Source organism: Carlito syrichta, unplaced genomic scaffold (genome assembly GCF_000164805.1).
Source record: "Carlito syrichta isolate Samal-C Ts95f unplaced genomic scaffold, Tarsius_syrichta-2.0.1 Scaffold315490, whole genome shotgun sequence".
NCBI classification, from domain to species: domain Eukaryota; kingdom Metazoa; phylum Chordata; class Mammalia; order Primates; family Tarsiidae; genus Carlito; species Carlito syrichta.
The window spans coordinates 1,156,801-1,178,602 of NW_007259586.1; the positions used below are offsets into that span (position 1 = coordinate 1,156,801).

At 37.8% G+C, this 21,802-nt stretch overlaps 1 protein-coding gene across 2 annotated transcripts in view; it reads right to left on the reverse strand.

The window, feature by feature from the left end:
* SLC25A26 (solute carrier family 25 member 26) overlaps positions 1 to 21,802 on the reverse strand; it is a 148,794-nt gene that overhangs the window by 17,022 nt on the left and 109,970 nt on the right. For both annotated transcript variants that reach the window (XM_021706374.1, XM_008072884.1), the window contains one exon: positions 14,098 to 14,142. In XM_021706374.1, the coding sequence (XP_021562049.1) occupies positions 14,098 to 14,142 (45 nt within the window). The remainder of the gene's footprint in view (positions 1 to 14,097; positions 14,143 to 21,802) is intronic.

Genomic DNA, 21,802 nt, shown 5'->3' on the forward strand with positions numbered 1-21,802 from the left:
TAGCTGGAGCTACAGGTGCGTGCCACTACACCAGGCTAATTTTTTGATTTATTGTACAGATGAGGTCTTGCCAAGTTGCTGTAGAGATGGGGTGTTGCCAAGTTGCCCAGGCTGGTCTCGAACCCCTGGGCTCAGGCAATTCACTCACCTCTGCCTCCCAGAGTGCTGGGATTACAGGCATGAGCCACCGCACCCAGCTAAACTGTTTTCTAAAGTGATTGTACCATCATTCCCATGAGTTCCACCTTCTCCACGTCCACCATGAGTTCCACCTTCTCCACATACTTCCCAATACCTGGATAGCCAGCACTTTAAAATTTTAACCATTCTAAGACATGTGTAGTAGTATTTCATTGTGGTTTTAACTTGTATTTCCCTAATGACCAATGACGCTGAGCTTCTTTTCAGTACTTACTTGCCATCCACATACCTTCTCTGGTGAAATATCTGTTCAACTGCACATTTGTATTGGGTTGACTTACCTAAATTATTGACTTTTGAGAGCTCTTTGCATATTACAGACACAAGTCATTTACAAATATTCTCTTCTACTGTGCAGCTTGTCTTTAAAAGTATCTTTCTTTTTTTTTTTTTTTTTTTTGAGTTGGAGTCTCACTCTGTTGCCAGACTGGAGTGCAGTGGCCGCTCCCAGCCATTGCAGCCTCGACCTACTGGGCTCTGGCGATCCTTTCGCCTCTGCCTTCCAAGTACCGGAATTACAGGCATGCACTACCACGCCCGGCTGATTTTTTTATTTATTGTAGAGATGAGGTCTCGCTGCCCAGGTGGGTCTCGAACCCGCGGGCTCAGGCAATCCACTCACCTCAGCCTCCCAAAGGCGCGGGATTACAGGCTGAGCCACGGAGCCCGGCTAAAAGTATCTTTCAAAGAAAAGATAGTTTTAATTTTGACGAACTCCAAATTATCCTTCTATGAATCTTGCTTTTGGTGTTACATATACAAAATCTTTGCTAACCCAAAGTCACGAGGATTTTTCAATACTGTGTTTTCTTCTAGAAATTTTGTCTTTAGGTTTTATATTTATATCTATCATCCATTTTGAGTTAGCTTTGATATATGGTACAAGGCATGGATTGAAGTTCTTTTGTTGTGTTTTTTACATATGGATGTTCAATTGTTCCAGTAACTGGAGAAGAAAATCCTTTCTCCAGTAAACAGTCTTCTCACTTTTGTCAAAAATTAATTGTTTATGTATGTGTGAGTCTTTTTTGAACTCTCTATTCTGTTCTAATCTATAGATCTATTTTGCTGTCAGTTCCATACTTTATTGACTACTGTAGAGCTTCAAAATAAATATTGAAATCAAGGTAGTATTAGTTTTCCAAGTTTGTTCTTTTTCAAAATTGTTCTAACTATTCTAGGTTCTTTGAATTTCCATATGAATTTTTGAATCAGGTTATCAATTTCTACAAAATAGCCCACTGAGGCTTTGATTGGGATGCAATGAATCCATGGATCATTTTGAGAGAACAAAGATGTTAATAATACTGAGGCTTTTTTCTCATAAGCATGGCATCTGTCTCCTTTTTACCTGGGCCTCCTTAAATTATAGCACTGTTTTGTAGTTTTCAGCACATAGTTCTTGCACTGGTTTTATTAAATTTGTCCCTAAATATTTGATATGCTTTGAAACTACCGTAAGTGGTACTGTTTGCTTTTTTAAATTTCAGTTTCTGGTTGTCCATTGCTAATACATAGCAGCTGATTAGCAACACAATTGATTTTTGCATGCTAATCATATATTTGGCAACTGTGCTAATAAACTTATCAGTTCTAGTAGCTTTTTCTGCAGAGTCCATCAAGTTTTCTACACAGATGATCCTATCAATAAAGACAGTTTTACTTCTTCCTTTCCAATTAGGATACCGTTTATTTCTTTTTGTTTTACTTCACCAGGCAGGACCTTTAGCATAATGGTATGCCCTGCAATAGTGACCATGAATATTACCAAAAAGACCTCTTGACTATACCCATTTAAATCGTTAGAATAGTATAATGAATCACTGAGAGGCGCAACGTATTTAGGGATAATAAAACACATCACAACTGAAAAAAGAACAGCAAAGTTAGTTTGTATCTCCTACTCTCAATACTTCCCAATGACAAATGTATCTGGAAGGTGGAGAGGGTCACTAAGAAGATGGAGAAGATGCCATATAAACCAATCAAGACGTATAAGTCCTGTTTTACTTTGTCAACTTTAACAACTTCTCTTAAGTCAGATACCTAGCTGTATCATCTAGCTAAGAGATGTGCTACATCACAGTGTTTGGCTTCTAAGGACCCCAATATCTCCTTCCATCCAGGCTAATGAAAATGATTCTCTGAAAGTGTATGTATTCAATTTACTAGACTAAGAGTGCAGCTCTCAAATAGATTTTTGTAATCTTGCTTGTGAAAGGAGTTAAGTATTTTTTTTAAGAAAATATTTATTAGAAACAGGTTTCTAAAAATAGCACTGCCATTAAGTGTAGTATTTGGTATATTTTCAGTAAACATTCTAATGTTTGCCAATACATCTATGTGCTTTAGTAGAAAGCACTGTTTTCTGCAGAGCACTTATAAGCATTGGAGAAAGAGTAAGAAACAAGAGAGTAGAAAAACATCATTTAACTCTGAAGATGGCAAAATGAGTATTTTATCAGGCTAACACCAGTTTTAACGCCACTACTTACTTCACCAACTTCTTAGAAAAGCAAAGTGAAACATAAGCTAGGTTTCTGTGGATGACTGGTCATTTTCAGTTTATCTACTGATATCTTCAAGGGCTCCACAGAGCAGAGGTTTACTCTGAACAGACTTAAAATACTAGTACTAATGCTGAGTGTATAAGCCATAGTAAGGAACAAATAACAAGATATGGATCAGATGTCATACAGGAGGAAGAAATCAAAGATGTCATGTAATTCATAAGTTCAACATTTGCTAAGTACCTACTAGCTGTCAGACACTGTAGACTCAAGGAAACAAAATAACAGTCCCTAGGTCTGATATCTGACAAAGGACGGTGGGGGCAGAAGGGGCTTAGAAAGGAGAGAAAGGAGGTGATGGAGAAGGCTCCACAGAGGTGCCTGATAAACAGTGCTGTAATCTATGGAGAAAAAAAAATTAGTTGCCAGGGGAAAAAAAGCACAGTCAAAATAGGCTGAGTTGTCTGAGGACATAGTTTAAAAATAGAATCTCCACAGATGAATGCAACTTTCCACTACCACCTGGACAGAATAATTAGCCTAAGAGCAGCATATCAGGAAGTAATTTGGGTCAGGAGTGGTGGCTCATGCCCGTAATCCCAGCACTTTGGGAAGCCAAGGTGGGAGGATTGCTTGGACTCAGGAGTTCGAGACCAGCCTGGGCAACATAACAAGACCTCGTCTCTACAAAAAAATAAAAAATTAGTCAGGTGTGGTGGTGCATGTCTGTAGTCCCAGCTACTCAGGCAGCTAAGGCAGAAGAATCACTTGAGTCCAGGAGTTTGGGGCTGCAGTGAGCTGTGATTGTGCCATTGCCCACCAGCCTGAACAGAGTGAGACCCCAACTCAAAAAAAAAAAAAAGGGAAATAACTTGGTATGTGAAATGGATACTAATGTATCTTAAAACAAACAAAAAACCTCTAGAAGAGGTTTAAAACCTCAGTGGCAATCACATAGATCATGTTCACAATAGCAACCACAAAACAAACTACATACAACTCACTGCGTCCAGGCATAAACACTTACATACATTAACTCATGTAATCCCCATCACAATCTCTTGAGGCATATGCAATTTTTATTATTTTGTCTTAAATTTTGAGTTGGAGTCTCACTCTCTCACCCAGGCTGGAGTGCAGTCGCACAGATCATGACTCACTGCAGCCTCGACTACCTGGGCTCAGGCAATCCTTCCACCTCAGCTGGCCAAGCACCTGGGACTACAGGAGTGCACCACTATGCCTGGCTGATTTTCTGCTTTTTTGTAGAAACAAGGTCTCACTATGTTGTCTAGGCTGGTCTCGAACTCCTGGAACTCAAATGATCCTCCCACCTCAGCTTCCCAAAGTGCTGGGATCATAGGCATGAGCTACTGCGCCTGGCTGCCAATTTGGTCATTATTTTAGACAAGGAAGTTGAGGCTGAGATGTTAAGATACTTGCCAAATTTTTAATAGTTAGTAGCAGAACCAGAATCTGAATGAGACCATCTAGTGTCAAGTATAAAAACACTTGGATTTAGATCTGTAGGTTACAGCGATCTTAATAGCAAACAGAAGAGTAGTTATAAGACACTTCACTTCCACACACAGATCACAATTTCTACTGGAATGATTAAAACACTCCGGTGAATGAACAAACTATGTCAATGCCCAAAACAACCTGCTTAAATTGAATGAGTCAAAATGATTTTTTTAAGCGAGGAACTGTCTAACTACAGAAACCTGGAAATTTAATATTGAGACTGTTCTAAAAAGATGTTATTTACAAATTATTCACTTGAGTGTAACATTAAATTCATAAAACAACAGTAAGAACCTGACCAGAAAAAAAATACCATATATAAATTGGGAAAGTATTTTAATTTTATATATTTGCTCACGTATTTGGAGGGACAGAAGGATTGTGATTTTTTTTTAACTAGTTGGAAAGATGTTACTCATAGGAAGACTAAATATTATTCATTATGCCAGTCACATGATTTTAGACTAGAAAGTCAAATAAAAATGCAGTGTATGCAGCAACATAAATGATTACTATTGACAATATTTGTTAGCATTTTCTGAGTACTTACTGTGTTCCAGGCACTACACTAAAGATTTTACATATATTACGTCATTTAATATTGCAAAGTATGCATTATTATCCACAAAAACAGGTAAGGGCAGGTGCTAAGCGATGTTAAGTAATATGCCTGAGGTCACACAAATAGTAAGTGGGGAAACTGAGGCTAGTTAGTTCTGCTCCCACAAACCCATGTATCTTGTAGACAAATATAACAGTGCATATGCAACATTATGACTCCTCATTACCATACATGGCTCCATTTCTAGTGGAACACTTTTATAATAGGCAAGTTATTTAAAGAATATATTTTGATGTCAATAAAATGCATTTAAATAATGCGGGTTTATAATAGAAAGGGTTTTTTTGTTTTTCAAAGAACCTGTCTGAACGCCAAAACATTTTTGAATTGCCAGAATTTCTCAACGTAAATAAATAATTTCATTGCCACAAAAGTCTGACTATCATTTCTGTGAAGGCAGATACATGGTGGAGGGGGGAGGACAGGATGGGGGCCCGAATGTACAGTGTTGGAGTCTCAACTCATGATGGAGGCCAGGTGTCAAAATAAAAATAAAAACTCTAAAAAGCAAGGGGCCATATCTTTCCTAGTGTTTGCTTATTTTTTCCCAATTCAATGTCCCCTTTCCTTTTTCTTTTCAAATATAAATTTAAAATATTTTAAGAGACAGGGTCTTGCTCTGTCACCCACACTGGAGTGCAGCAATCAGAGCTCACTGCAGCCTCAAATTCCTGGACTTTCATGATCCTCCCATCTCAGACTCCCAAGTAGCTGGGACTGTAGGTGCTTGCTACCATGCCTGGCTAAGTTTTTGTCTTTTTTTAGGCAGGGTCTCACTACGCTGCCCAGACTGGTCTCAAGTGATCTTCCCGCCTCAGCCTCCCAAGTGGCTGGGATTACAGTATAAATGAAATGTACATATGAATCCACTGACATTTGTTTACATTAATGAGAAATTTCAAGTCTAAGTAATGAGGTTGGTAGTCAGAACTGTTCTTAATTATGCTTCTATAATTTTTCATAAGTAAAGCTTCCTTAATATAAGTATATCAGAAAATATTTCGAATTATTTTGAATTAACTTTAGATTTACAAAAGAGTTACAAAAATGGGAGAGTTCCCCTATACCTTTCACCAAGTTATCACAGAATTATCAAAACAGGAGACTGAAATGGGTAAAATACTACAAACTAAGCTATAAAACTTAATTGAGTTTCACCATAACAACTCTTGTTTAAAGGTATGCAATTTGTAAACATCAGTCTAATTTTTTTCAGTTAGTAACATTTCTGTTATCCATCAGGATATTCAGTGGTATCACTACAAAAACAATCAGGTTGTTCTAATTTCCCACATGGTACCTCATTTATTGCCCAAGGCTTATCAGAGGAAGAACAGCATAAAGTAATCTGCTTAGTTTTCAAACCTAGAACTGCTCTTGATATCATCCTCTGGGTAGGCCTCACTGCTGTTGAGTTTAACAGCAGAATTCATAACACAGTAAAAACAAGAAACAATTATTTTCGTGCAAATGCTTTCCATGCTATAGCAGATCAAGTCATTGTGTAGTTTTGGTACATATACTTAAAAAAAAAAAAATTATAGCCGGTCCCAGGAGTTCAGCCTGTAATCCCAGCACTTCGGGAGGCCGAGACAAGTGGATTGCCTGAACCTGTGGGTTCAAGACCCACCTGGGCAACTTGGTGAGACCTTGTCTCTACAATAAATCAAAAAAATTAGCCGGGCGTGGTAGCACACGTCTGTAGTTCCAGCTACTTGGAAGGCTGAGGCGGAAGGATCACCGGAGCCCAGCGGGCCAACGCTGGGGTGGCTGTGAATGTGCCACTGTACTCCATCCAGGGTGACAGAGTAAGACTCCAACTCAAAAAAAAAAAAAGGATTCAAATTTACTTGTACTTTCTGAATTGTTAAAAGATATCTTCTTTACTATAATGTGATTTTGTTAAAACCTTAATCAGTATCTTAGGCTCTGACTTGACTGTAATATGGAAGTTTATTAAGAACATTGTTTTTATTTTCAGGTGGTTTTCTTCCATATTGACATGTTATATCTAATTTTGGATACTGGCTTAGCTTGGTGTGGTAAAAAATCATACATACATGTGCACACAGGCATTTTTACTTTGTTACCATTCCCTTTCAACCTTTAGCATGCCTTTATTGGAATCTATGTTTTAAGCAAACATGTCTATGCAGACCCCAGATTCTCCCAGTCTCATTGAATGGTGTAGATGGTGACTCTGAGCTCTGAGTATCTTCTAATTATTTTTATTATTTTGTTTATATGACTAGAAGTATGGGAGAGGTTTGTGTGGGTGTGGTGGTGGTGGTGGTAGGCATCTTGGCTATTATTAAAATAAGAATATACAACAAAAAGCAAGTCATTTACTCTTTAACTTGGAAACACAGCTTTTATACAGTACCGTATGTTTAAAATATTTATAAAACATAAAAGATACATCTAAGTAATTACTCATATATTGTACTTTAAACGACGCGATAATTTATTGGCCCCTGATTTATATTACAAAGCTATGATTTCATTTAAAGAAAAGCATCAGCATAATGCCGTTGTCTTAAAGAACCAAATTAATGTTATTTTTATTTTGTTGCAGATGTTGCTTAGCTTAAAGGATGCATCTCACGTAGCTATTGCTTTGTAATTTTGCAACACCTTGTAGCTGTGGGCAAAACTACTTAGATTTGACAGTACTCTCAACAAGTCTCACCACTGCACTGCAAACTGATATTGCTTATTATTATTATTTGATTCGGAGTCTCACTCTGTCACCCAGGCTGGAGTGCAGTGGCATGCTTCCAGTCACCACAGCCTCGACCTGTTGGGCTCAGGCAATCCTTCCACCTCAGTCTTCCAAGTAGCTGGAACTACATACAGGTGTGTGCCACCATCCCTGGCTAATTTTTTTCTTTCTTTTTTTTTTTTTTTTTAATTGTAGAAATGAGGTCTCACCATGTTGCCCAGGCTGGTCTAGAACCCATGGGCTCAGGCAATCCTTTCACCTCTGCTTCCCAAAGTGCTGGGACTTCAGGCATAAGCTACCGTGCCCAGCTTGATGTTGCATAGGAAAACAACAGAAAATACTAACATTCTCACAGGAAATTCTATCATATCCTTTCATAATACACATACTTCAGTCAGCGAAAATCTATACAGTTAAAAGGGGAAAACATATTTTTATGGCTGTGAGCATACTTCTAAAAGAACCTACAAATAAAAGTTAATGTATACAGTTACCCAACTTTGCACTGAACTTGAAAAAGAAAGAATGCTAACCTTCAAAAGATTAGCCGACAGTTATATATGAACACTTGCTGTGTAAGAGACAGAACCAAAACGAATATAAACATAAACAGTCAGAAGACAGTGTTGCTTCCTCTAACAAACAACGGCCTATAGGAAGTGAAACGCAAACATAAGGAAAACGTGGTTCAGGCTGCATTTGTTACGGCAAACTATCTGCACTCCCTGTGGTTGGTCTCAGAACCGACTCAAGTGAGTACTGTTTAATCCCTGCTCAAACTCAGCAGAGACAAGGGATGTTTGGGAGAGGTGATCTAAAATATATGCCAGCCAGGCTAATTAAGCTATGTGTCACCAAGTTAAGGAATCAATGCAATTTATAGAAATGCCTTAAATGAGCTGACAGGATATAATATGACCTCAACTTTTTTTTTTATTTTTTTTTGAGAAAGTAGGATTTATTGAGAGGACAGAAAGCCCTCAGAGCAGGAGGGGATCCGAGGGGATTGCCCTACCTCAACTTTTGACCATATGAAACTGTAAAAACATTAAAGACATCATGCGTGATGTGCAAATGTATATGTAAAGTGATTAAGTATATCAAGTCTGTAGTCAGACTGCTTGGGTTCAAATCCTGGCTGTGCCCCCTGAGTATTCCTGTGGCCTTGGGCAAGGTGCTTAAACTCTCTTTCAGTCTCCACATCTACAAAGTGAAGACCTACCTCACAGAACTGCCGCCAAGATTAGTGGGAGACAATCCATGGCAGTAATGACTACAGAGTCTGGCACACTGTAGCTTTGAGAAATGTTGGCTGTGGCTGCAGTATGATTGCTGCTATCACCATGAACACTGTCACACAGTAAAAGCCTGCCTGCAGCAAACGGAGGACTTGGGTTACTAGTTGAGAGACCACCTCTGCGAGTCTCAGATTCCTGGTCTGAAAGCAGGTCCACCTCTCTGGGCTGTGTGTGATGTGGATAAGGTAGTAATGAATGTACAGTGCTAGCCCAGGGCCTGGCATACAGCAGCCGCTCAACACACAACTGATGCCTTTAACAAGTATTCAGGAAATAGTAAGTATATAACTAAATAAGCTAAGTTATTAAAATCCCAGTAAGGAAATAAATAGGTGCTGTGATTACTGAGGTGGGAGGAAGGGAAGGTTCTATTTAAAGAAGGGTGGACAGGACTGTCTCTCTGAAGAGGCATAGGATCTAAGGCCTGAGGAATGAGAAAGGCGTGGACGAGAGAAAAGCCTAGCGAGGGAGCTCGAATGAACACTCCACAGGGTCAGAGGTTTTCGTCAGTCCTCTTCATCACTGTATCCTCAGGTTTTTTTCACATAGTAGACACTCAATAATAGTGTTTACGTACTTCATAACATCATGCTGTATACCAGAAACATACATCATTATTATTGTCCATTTTAAAAATAATTAAAATTTAAAAAATTTTCACACACACAAAATAATGATGTGTAGAATTAGTGAATAAATAATACTTTTGGCAGAAAGAGCTCAAATATAAAGACACAGGCACATCTAAAAGGAACAGAAAAGAGGCTGCCGGGCTCCAGTGCAGTAGGTGGGTCCAGGCTGAGTCCCAGATCACAGAGGGCCCTGTGAGCCAGAGTCGAAACTCAGGCTTTCATTCTTCTTTTAAAGACATGTCACTGACAGATTTTAGCAGGAAGAGAGATAATCTACTTTCTTTTTTTAAAAGATCACTGCTGTGTGAAGGAGATAACTTGGGGAAGCAAGAATGGAATCTGGGAGACTAAGTGAGAGGTCTGTGTAGCAATTCAAGCAAGAGGTGAGTTCAGGCTTGAATGAGAATAGTGGGCTTAATAAACTAGATTTTGAGGGATGAGAGAACAGAAGTCTGGAATAATTCTTAGGTTTCTATTTGAACAAGCACAGATAACTATGCTATGTATTGAGAAGTAGACAACGGAGGAGGAACTGGTTAGGGAGAAGGAGAATAAAAACTGAGAGTTCTGTTCTGAACTGGACACACCAAGACATCCCAAGTGAGTGTATCAACTAGGCAGTTCTAGTCACTGAGGCTGGCACTCAGAGGTGGTCTGCCATGGGGCTACAAAGGTGCAACTCAGGAGAAAGATGGCACCAGAGGCCGAGGGATAAGATGAAACAGTATAGCTACAGGTTGTTGTCAGGTCATAAAATGATAAAATCCACCATGCTTCTCTTCTTGGAGGGCTTCCAGAAAGTTCCAAAGTAAACATAAATCTTAGAGGAAAATAACCTTCTCTGAGGTTCTGGATATGGCAATCCATTCCTTTTGCTTCCCCTCCTCTTTATGGCAACCTGTCTTCTTTCATCTAAAATATATTTTGTAAGCACATGTACTATAAAAAAAGAAAACCATAAGAAATGAGGCAGTGTGGTGACGGGACTTGAGGAGTCAGGGGGACAGGCTCCCACATTACCCCATAATTGAAGAACATCTTCAATTAGAGACACATTACCCTTAAGTTATCTGTGGCCTCTCTAATAGACTCTAGGCTCCTCAAAGGAATTAGCCAAATCCTATTCATCCTCGCCTTCCTGTGAAATGGAACAAGTCCAGCTCAGAGTCGGCAGGCAATAAAGGCATACTGACGGCATGTGCCATTTATTTTAAACGGAAGGGGCCGAGACCTTACTCAAATACGCTAAGGTGTTTTAAACACAGTATGATATGTGATTAAATACCAATCAGTGATATAGACACATGTGAGATAAGTAAGGACAAATCTTCAAGGCCTGCATTGGGAGATTTCAAGCAGGAGACTGAATGCTGAACAGAGCTTTGAAAGATGTACCACTTTTCAATGCTTGAAAACACATTTCTGAAAAGAGTCAAAGAACAGGGGAGGGAAGGACACAGCAGGAGGATATTCTGGCTGGGAGGGGAGGATTCTGCACAAAAGAGTATGGGGGAGGGGCTGGGAAAAAATTAGGGGCTCAGTGTGAAGAGGTTCCAGTGCCAAGAATTGTATGTATTAAAGTTATATGTTTCTGAGAATACAGGTGTTACTTAAAGACATGTTTAAGGAAGACCACACAAATTCAACGTGTAGAATGGAATAAGAAAGTAGAGAACCTGGTAGCCTTGGGCTAGGCATAAAGTAGTAACAATCAGGTAAAAGGTAGCCACAGGTTCCACAAGTTAGTCAACAAAACTTGGTGAGCAACATGATATGGAGAAAGAGAAACACGAGAATCAAATTTTAATGTAAGGTTTGAGACCAGGTGGTCAGTATAATAGTGGTGAACAAAAATGGGGAAGACAGAAGAAAGAAGTGATTTTTAGAAGACGTTGACTTTGGTTTTAGACGGGGTTAAGTTTAAGATAACAACGGCCACCTCCATCTCCAGACACTCCCTCTGGTACTATGTGTCTGCAACCTGCTAAGATCTTGGCTCACAAAAATTTCTCTGAGTAGCAGTATTCCCACATAAACACAATAGAGAAATCCTCCTATATAACTCAATCTCACTCTGTGGTTTCAAAAACACATTTAAATAGATAAAACCATAAACACAAAAATAAGTGTCAAAAATTGTCTAGTACAAAAGCACTATGATTTCCAGTGCACCCAGATGCTAAAAAAACACTAATATATGAAAAGAGCTCAGCATTATTTAGTCATGAGGCAATGCAAATTAAAACTACAATGAGATACCAGTTCACAATTATTAGAATAGCTGAAAAAAGTTTTAAACCTAATAATAAAAATAAATGACAAGGATATAGAGCAACTGAAACTCTCATACATTGTTGGTGGGAATGCAAAACAGTACAGCCACTTTGGAAAACACTGACAGTTTCTTATAAAATTAAACATATACCTTCTAGCCATGTCACTCCTAGGCTCTTACCCAAGAGAAATAAAACTTATGTCCATACAAATACTGAATGCAAATATTTGTAGCAGCTTTAGTCATAATTCGTTGAAAACTAGAAACAACTCAAATGTGTATCAACTAGTGAATGGACAGCCAAATTTTAGTACATCCACACACCCATGGAAGAATGTGAAGTGATAAAAAGGAACAAATTTGGCACAAACAACATGAATGAGTCTCAAAAGTATTACATCAAATGAAAGAAGGCCCAAAATGTATCCTATGTCTGTATCTAGGATAGTCTTGAAAAGGAAAAACTACAGGAACAGCAGTTGATGGGCTGGGAGGAGACTACAGAGTGGCATAAGGGAACTTTCTGGAGTGATGAAAATATTCTCTCGGTTATGCTGGCATTTATAAACATTTATCAAAACTCAAAAAAATGTACATTTATAAAGTGTGAATTTTACTGTATGTAAATTATTCCTCAAGAAACCCAATTTAAAAAAAAAAACTAGAGCATCTTAACATTTGTTCAAAGAAAATTTTTAAAGCACAGCATTATTATCTATGACTACTCTGAAAAATTCTAGACATTTCTTAACTAGCTAGAATCCTACAAGTGTCCTTAATATTGAAAATAAATAAACGCCATGCTTTTTCCTTCTTGGGCCCGCAAAACATTCCTTTGCAGAATTAGGGCATAAGGATGTTAGAGTATGCAGAATCTGTGTGAATGCTGGTTATTGAGACACTAATAAAGTGAGTTTTGTTTGCAGGACAGCTGTTAGCTTCATTGTTCTTTTGTCACATACTAAAAAGGAGAGCTGTTATGCTAATGGAATGTGACCTTCTCATTGGATAGTTGTTACATCATGCCCAGAAACACTGTCTGAGAAATCCATTTTCACCATGTACTGCATAGAAAATGGCAAAAAATAAAAACAAACAAAACAACAGCAAAAGACCCAAAAAAACTCTATTAAATGAATAGTACTGCTCCTTAAAATCAGTTATAAGAAATGTTTCTCAATACTTAATATTCCATAGTTGATTTTTTAAGAGTAATGTTTTGTCTCAATTTACTATCTTTAGTATAAAACCGCAACAGAATTTGAGCCTAAATAACTTTCCCCCCCCACATGTTCAAGGGTTTTTATCAAGAAAGCCAAATAACTTTTATGATATACTTCAAACATATTTTGTATGAGCACTCTATGATTAGCAACTCCACAAAATTATGTGGGTAACCCCTTTATTTTTGTATTATTTAATGCCTTCCTAGATATTTACAGCTTGATCACCCTTGAACAATTTTCACTTAAACAAAGGCTTTCAAATTCTTTTGACCATTATCCACAGTGAGAAATACATTTTACATTGCAACCCATACAGATATATGCACATCACACATAACACTTAAGCCTTACAAAACAGTACTTAGATTTACCACGGAAGATGCTCTCTAATATTTTCTTTTTTTATTGTAGTTTTTAAAATACTGGCAAAGACCCACCCAATTCATATCACGACCTACAATTTTCAGTATCACTGCACCAGAAGGCGAAGAGCTAATGTAACGTCCCTGCATATTTTCAACACAGTCTTTTTTAAATGTGCTGGTTTTTAAACTTTCCCCAAAGTTAACTCATAACTCACTTCGCTCTACTCCTTCCCTCTGGGGGTTGGTTAGAGTGAGCAGCAAAGATGGAAGGAACAGTCAGACCCCCAAATTCCTACTGCCCCCTTCTCCTGGTGGCCCCTACATGGGTGAGGCTGGGGTGGGACTTCTTTCCTCCTCATTGTTATTCTTTAGCCTCTACACACACACACACACACACACACACACACACACACACACACACACACACACACAGTGAAACAAATTCAACTGGGTAGAAATTCAACTGGGTGGAGAAAGAATGGTAATACAGAAGAAAGCAGAGCTGCGTTTCTTAAGGACTGTGGATTTCAGTGCTGTCTGCCTGAACCACAGCCACACAAGTTTAAAAGGCTGAACTGGCATGCTTCGCAATTCATTTCAATTGCTAACACCTTTAAGTTTTTAAACTTCTAGTCAACACTGTATTCTATGCACCTATACTCAAACTATTGTGTATTTGTGATAATTAGAGATACATTTTATATGAAAACTGAAAAACTTACTTTTAAGGACTCCCATAAGGGAAACTGAACCAAGGAGAAAGGAATCTGTAGAGAGAAAAAAAAATTCAAATAAATTAGGCAAGAAAAATCAGTATGCCTGGCATGACTACATAAACCTAAAATTATTATTTAGAAACATTATTACATTTTAACTCTGTGTATAACAAAGCGAATATTAAACACATGTATAGTTATAGTATATGTAATGTTTAGAAAGCTAAACTGTGGCCTGTAGATACTCTAACTTTTTAAGCCTAAAGGACCTAAAATGATGCTGTGAAGCTCTTTTAAAATGGAAAAAGAAGCCCAATATGGAGATGATCTGGCTACTGAACCAACAAAATAAACAGTTCCCATCATAAGTAATAAAGACTGTAAAGATGTGGCATTTCTTCTGCTTAAGGGCTAAGGTTATCTACTCTCTGGCAGGCAAAGTGTTAGAATTTTTTTTTTTTTTGAGTTGGAGTGTCACTCAGTCGCCCAGATTGGAGTGCAGTGGCACACTCATGGCCACCACAGCCTTGACCTGTTGGGTAGAGATAAGGTCTCACCAAGTTGCCCAGGTTGGTCTCAAACCCATGTGTTCATGCAGTCCTCTCACCTCAGCCTCCCAAAGTGCTGGGATTACAAGGAGAAGAGAGGGGAAGGGTAAGAGAGGATTGGGGGGGAAGAGTTGGGGGACGTGGTGACAATGAGGAGAAGGGGGAGCAGAAAGAGGGGGAGAGAGAAAGGAGAAGGAAAGGTAAGAAAGTTGAAAGAGGAAAAGAAGATGAAAAGGGTAGGGGAGGGAGGGGGGTAGAGGAGGAGGATGGAAGACAGAGAGAAGGAAGAGATAAGGCAAGAAATGAGAAGAGGAGAGAGAAGGAAAGCAGAAGAGGGAAAGACAAGGAGGGAGAGGAGGAAGTAGAATGCAGAGAGGGCAAGAGTAGGTGAGAGAAGAGGGAGTAGAGAAGAAAGAGGAGGCAGACAGAGCCCCTCACAGAGTAAGCAGAGAAAGAGGACTCCAGGAACAGAGTAGTAGTCTGGGAGTGGGGCACCCGCAAACTCAAAGAAGGATCACCAAGTGATTGCTGGGGGAGTGTAGACATTCTAGACAGATACAGGGAGAAGTGGGCCTGAATGGCTGATTTAGTAGTGGAGCATGAGTATGTTGGGAGCCATTTAAAAAATAGCAGCCATCTTATATAAGCCTTCTTCTTTGTCCTCCGAAAAGCCCACGCGCGCCAAACCACAACACCCCTCCCACCTCCTCTCCTCATACCACCACTACTCTTCCTCCTATCATAAGCCGCCACACGCCCTATTTCAGCCCGCCCCTCTTTGCTATGTATATAAGCAATCACCTAACAATAAAATTTTGAGGCTTGATCAGAACACTGTCTTGCCTCCATTCTGCGTGTCTCCTGTCTCTTTCTCTCTCTTGGTCTCTCTCTCTCTTTTCACCAGCAGCAGGTAGTCCTCCTCGTGCCCACGTTTTACTTGTCCCGCTGGTCGGGACATGAGTAGTCAAGATCACCATCACGCTTACACAGTAGTACTTGCAATGAGTTGCCTAGCAATAAAGACTGGAATAACCAAGTACTTTTCATGTGCCAAACACTGTGCTAATAAGCACTTGATACGTTTTGTTTCACTTAATTCTCCTATAAGATAGGTGTGATTACTATCCACATCTTATAGAAGAGGAGACTCAGGTTCAGAGAAGCTATGTAACTTGCCAAAGGCAAGCAGGAAGTAAGAAGCCCCAGGTGACTCCAGATCCCTGACAACTACTCTACCAAAAAACATCTAAACTTAATTAACTGCATATAAATTCACCCAGCTTATTTGCTTTTAGTTAAATTGTTTGAAATTCTAAAACAGAAACCCACCTCTATTTCTTAAAATAAAAATGTCTGAAAGGCAGAGGACTCTACCCACTAGCTTAATAGCCAGGCACAGCCCAGTGGGTCAGTGGTGACGCCCATGAGCATATCACACCAATACCCCAAGGTTGTCATTCTGTGCTCAGCTTGGCTACAAGGGAAAAGTAAATGTGGACTTTGAGCATTACCAGAGTGAGAGGATGTATGAGAGAGAAAGGGTGGGGGAGAGAGAGGGTGCACATGTACATAAGTACCTACAATTATGGAGGAAATAAGGAGTATTTATGTTCACATGCTATTAAGGGCATTGTTATTTCTGAAATATTTATATTTCATCATAAATTTAAAGTCTGGCATCATCTGTCTTACTCTGCTATAGTAAATGATAGCCCTGAGTTTGACAGACAGTGGCCATAGAAAGAAAACTTGTCATTTATCAGGAAGGAAATGATAGTGAGAAAAAAAATCAATGTCAACAGCCTGAATCAATTTGACAAATCAGAATCTCTGAGACATTTGTTTTTGTCATAAATAAGCAACTCATCCTGAATGTCAAAGTTCTACAGGAGGAGTCAAATGTAGTTTAGTTTCTTATTGTCACTGAAACATAAAAGCATCTGACACCATCCATTCTGAAACTAAAGTGCAATATTTCCAATTAAATTATTTTTTTAAACTGTTCACTAAATTTCTAAAAGCTTTTTAAAGTTTTTTTAAAATTTATAGTATGTAATAAAATATACCTAAGAGGACTAATGGGTAGTATAATTATAGATTATTTTAATTTTTTTCTTTGTATTCTCTCCTCTCAAATGTAAATATATCAATTTTTAACAAGAATGTAAATAGTTCACATTTAAAAGATGAAAAAAGGAATTATCATAATACTATAAGACAGGGATTGGCAGTGTAGAAAACTGGGGGGGGGGGATTGGCAGTTGAGGGAAACTGCCAGAGGAGGGGCACACCTCATCAATAAGGGTACCTGCATAAAGAACATTTGTATACCTAACCCTGAATTGTACCCCACATCTTTAAAATAAAGAAAAAAAATTAAAAAACAAAAAAAGAATTTGATAAGATTAAAAAAAAGATGAAAAAAGAGCCAGTGCAGTGGCTCACACCCGTAATCCCAGCACTGTGGGAAGCCAAGGGGAGAGAGGGAAAGCTCAGGAGTTTAAGACCAGCCTGGACAACATGGGGAGACCTCGTCTCTACAAAAAAAAAAAAATCAAAATATTAGTCAGGCGTGGTGGTGCACACCAGTATCCTAGCCACTTGGAAGGACAAGGCAGAAGGATCACCTGAGCCCAGTAGGTTGAGACCATGATAGTTATGACTGTGCCACTGCACTCCAGTCTAGGTGACAGAATGAGACTCTGACTCAAAAAATGAAAAAGGAAAAAAAAAAAGAAAGAAGCTTTAAAATTTACTGTAATAATCCATGCTAGAATTCATTATTCACCTCTGGATTAATGTAATCTATAAAATTGCATGGATGTTATCTGCACTTATTGGAACTATTCTACCAGATTTTGAATTCTATAAATAAACATTTTGCCCATTTTCCTCCACTGCATGTTATTCATTAAACTGTTCCTTCAGTTTAAAGAAATAACTTTAAAATCACACATTTGGACTGGCCAAACTATTCCATGGGGTATTTATTTTTAAAAGTAAGCCAAAAGGAAACCCCAGCTTTACTCTCTAAAACAAGACTGACAGTTGAAGGTAATTAAATGTGCTATAAATGCTTAAATAATTAAATTTATTTCTGACATCTAGTAGAGAAATATCATTCATAAGGTAAATTTCTGATGTGTGAAAATTTTTCAAATATTCTTCAAGTCAGAATCGTAGGGCACACTTGTCATTTACAATATGAAGAAACAAGAATGAAAATGTGCTCCACACATGTGCAAGAAGGTCTGCCAGCAACATAGCTACACAGCTAAAGCAAATACTCCCAGCTTCTACAGAACATGGGCCTGTCAGAAAGCTAGCTCCCTCCCCATGTCTGACTTGGAGTTACATAACAGTGATGTTTCCTCAAAATGTGGAATTTTATACCCCAAACAGATGTAAGCTGTTATTCTAAAATGTTTTATAGATGAAGAAAATGAATAGCTGCACTCAGAGGTCTTATATTCCAAAACACAACATACCCATTTTATTGCACAAAAAGTTACAAAATGGCTCACTGTTGTGACCTGTTTAATGCCTCTATTTAAGATGTTTTGTTTGAATAAGGTTGTTAAGACCCAGGGCACTAATAAGTGAGCGGCAGTAAACCCAGCAACCATCAAAGAGGCAGATGTGGGGGGAGGGGAAACCTGCTAAAATTCAACATGGATTCTACTTAGTAAGAAACAGAGCAGTAATTCTATACATGAAATGCATATATGGATTCCAGAAGAAGGAGATAAAATGAAACCTGTGGACATCACTAATGAAATAAACAATGTTTGTTTATTATGTTGGGTATCACTAATGAAATAAAAGTGTACAAAATTACATTATGAGTACACTTCATCTATCACAAAGTACTGCACTAGAATTATCTTTGAAGCCAATCCATGCCTCTAATTCTATGATCTTAAAATAAATGCAATCTAATGGTCCTTTAATAAATAACAATTTATGACATAACTGAGAAAATATGAGGACATGATTTCTAAGCTCTTTAGTTCTTTGTTTTTCAATGGAACAATCACATTTGAATACCAATGCACTTTTAAATATAAATAAGACTTGATTATAAGCTGCAATAAGCACTATGCCACTATGACAAGAACTAGAAAGCCTAAGGAACAAAAAAAAAGTACAATTTAAAAGTTGTGAAAGCTATCACATGGGCAGAAATAACCAAATACTCTCTAGTATCAGGATTTTTTTTTAAAAAATCACAGAAATTGTGTGCAGGACCTCAAATTAGAAGGAGTTTGAAGAATAGTTATGGAAGTGGTTAGCTTGCCATGGATATCGCAGTATGTCCAAGGACTGGCCATCCCAATTTTCAAGGGATCCTACAAGCGATTCACAGGAGAATCTCCTTTTTGCTGCATGACAATTTCCAGATTCCTGTTCTGTGCCCCACATCCCAGTGTCCCACAGATACCAAAACCATTCTTCTCTCAAAGGTGGTGGTAATAGAGGACAAACGAAATTGAAAACCTAAAACCTTCTTGTCCTCAAATGACTATTATTCTTAAAAAACAACAAAGTGAGAACCATTCAGGGTTAGTCTGCTAGTATTTAACATATCAGTAAAAAATGCTAATAGTAAATGCATTTTGATTTTATAATTTAACAACTATAATCCATTTATTTGCACTGTACATGGGAGAAAGAGCAAGCATCTAGTAAAATAAATTAACCTAAAAGGAGGAATAACTGAAAGTGAATTATTCCTTAGGCTAATTAGGCATACTAAAATGCCTAAAGCATCATTCCAAATAATGGACACATATAATAGAATCTAATAAAGAAAAGCAGTTAAGTGTGAGCAATTTTATTCTCAAGTAAACCTTTCAGACTTTAAGGGTAGGGGCATTGGGAGTATCGCTGACTCACTAACTCAGAGCACTAGACACAGGAGGTGCTCAATAAATGTTATCACTGAAGATAATGATTAGATTTTATTTCTGTACATTCTATAGAATCATCATAGTAATTTTGCCTAGGTGGAAGTGGCTCCTAGCAAATCAATTTACATGTTAGTGTGCCAGTTATTTAACACTATTAGGTAATGAAGATAATGGTAATGTCAAATTAGTCTGTAATTCACTATACTCCTGAAGTCCTAAAAATAAATCCCACTATTTTAAAAAGCATGTAAGTATTTGGCACCTATTCATGATACAAAGGCTTATCAAAATAAAAGAGAACGTCCTCAGCTTGATAAAGGACACCTCCAAAAAACATAGTTAATATCATTTTTTTTTTTTTGAGTTGGAGTCTCACTCTGTCGCCCAGACTGGAGTGCAGTGGCCGCTCCCGGCCACCGCAGCCTCGACCTGCTGGGCTCCCGCGATCCTTCCGCCTCAGTCTTCCAAGTAGCTGGAACTACAGGCGTGCGCTACCATGCCCGGCTAATTTTTTTGATTTATTGTAGAGATGAGGTCTCACCAAGTTGCCCAGGTGGGTCTCGAACCCGCAGGCTCAGGCAATCCAGTTAGTATCATTCTTAATGCTGACAGATTAAATGCTTTCCCCTTATGATCATAAATAAAACAAGAAAGTTTGTTCTCACCAATTCAATTCAACATTGTACTGAAGGTCCTCGTCAGTGCACTTAAGCAAGAAAACAAAAACAAAAACAAAAACAAAGACTGAAAAGAAGTAACACTGTCCCTATTCACAAATGACACAACTGTTTATGCTGAGAATCTTAAAGAATCAAGACACACACACACACACACACACACACACACACACACACACACACACACTAGAACTTATAAATACTAGCAGCAGATAAGTGAAAAAAGCTTTTAAAAATGATTTCTATTAACAATAGCATCAAAATAACACATACTTAGGAATAAAGTTAATAAAAGACTCGTAGGACCTCTATACTGAAAGTTATAAAACATCATTAACAAACTGTAAAAGATCTAAATAAATAGAGGGTATGCTATTAATGACTAGAAAACTCAATACTGGTGAAATGTCAATTCTCTCCTAAATAATCTATAATTTCAAATCAATCCCAATTATAATCCCAGCAGGCTCCCCTTTTCCTCTTTGTAAAAATATAAGATTGACAAACTGATTCTAAAAGTTATATGAAAAATTCCAAGGACCTGGAATAAATAAAGCAATCTTGAAAAATATAAAAAAGCTAGAGTGCAAAAAATATTTTATTTAAAGATTTACTATAAAACCATAGTAATCAAGACAGATATCGAGGACAATAGGTATAACGAAAGACAAACAAAACAACAGAACAAAGGAGAAATTTCAAAAAACAATATTTTCAATAAATGGTACTAAAACTGAATATTCACATCCATAAAATTGAACCTTGACCCCCAACCTCAAAACCATACACAGAAACTAATGAGGGATGGATCACAGACCTAAAAATAGAAGCTCAATCTATAAAGCTTTTAAAAGAAAACAAACGAGAATTGGTGACCAGGAGGTACGAGGAAATTTCTTATATCACAAGAAGCAATAACCATAAAAGGAAAAATTCATCTATATTAAATTTTTTAAGTTTTTGCTCATCAAAAGGTACTGTTAAGAAAAATTCCAATGGCATATTTTGCAGAAGTAGAAAAAAAAAAATCTACCCTAAAATTCATATAGGATCTCAAAGTACCTCAATAGCCAAAACAATCTTGAAAATAAGAACAGTTAGAAGTTTCATACGTTCTGATTTCAAAAGTTACCACAAAGCTACAATGAACAAAAGGGTATAATAATAGCATCAAGACAGATATATAAACCAATGGACTAGAGAGCCCAAATATAAAAACCTCACATATATAGTTAACTTTCAACAAGGGAGCCAGGACCATTCAATGGTAAAAGGATAATCTTTTCAACAACTGGTGCTTAACAAACTGGATGTTCACATGCAAAAGAATGAAGTTGGACCCTTACCTTAAAGTTTATATAAAAATTAACTCAAAATGATGGATTTTAGTAAACGTAAGACCTGAAACCACAAACCTCTTAGAAAAAATCATAGGAAAAAACTTCATAACATTCAAATTGGCAATGATTTCTTGGATATGACACCAAAAACACAGGTAACAAAAGCAAAAATAGGCAAATGGAACTACATCATCAGTAAACACAATCGACAGAATAAAAAAGCAAACTACAGAATA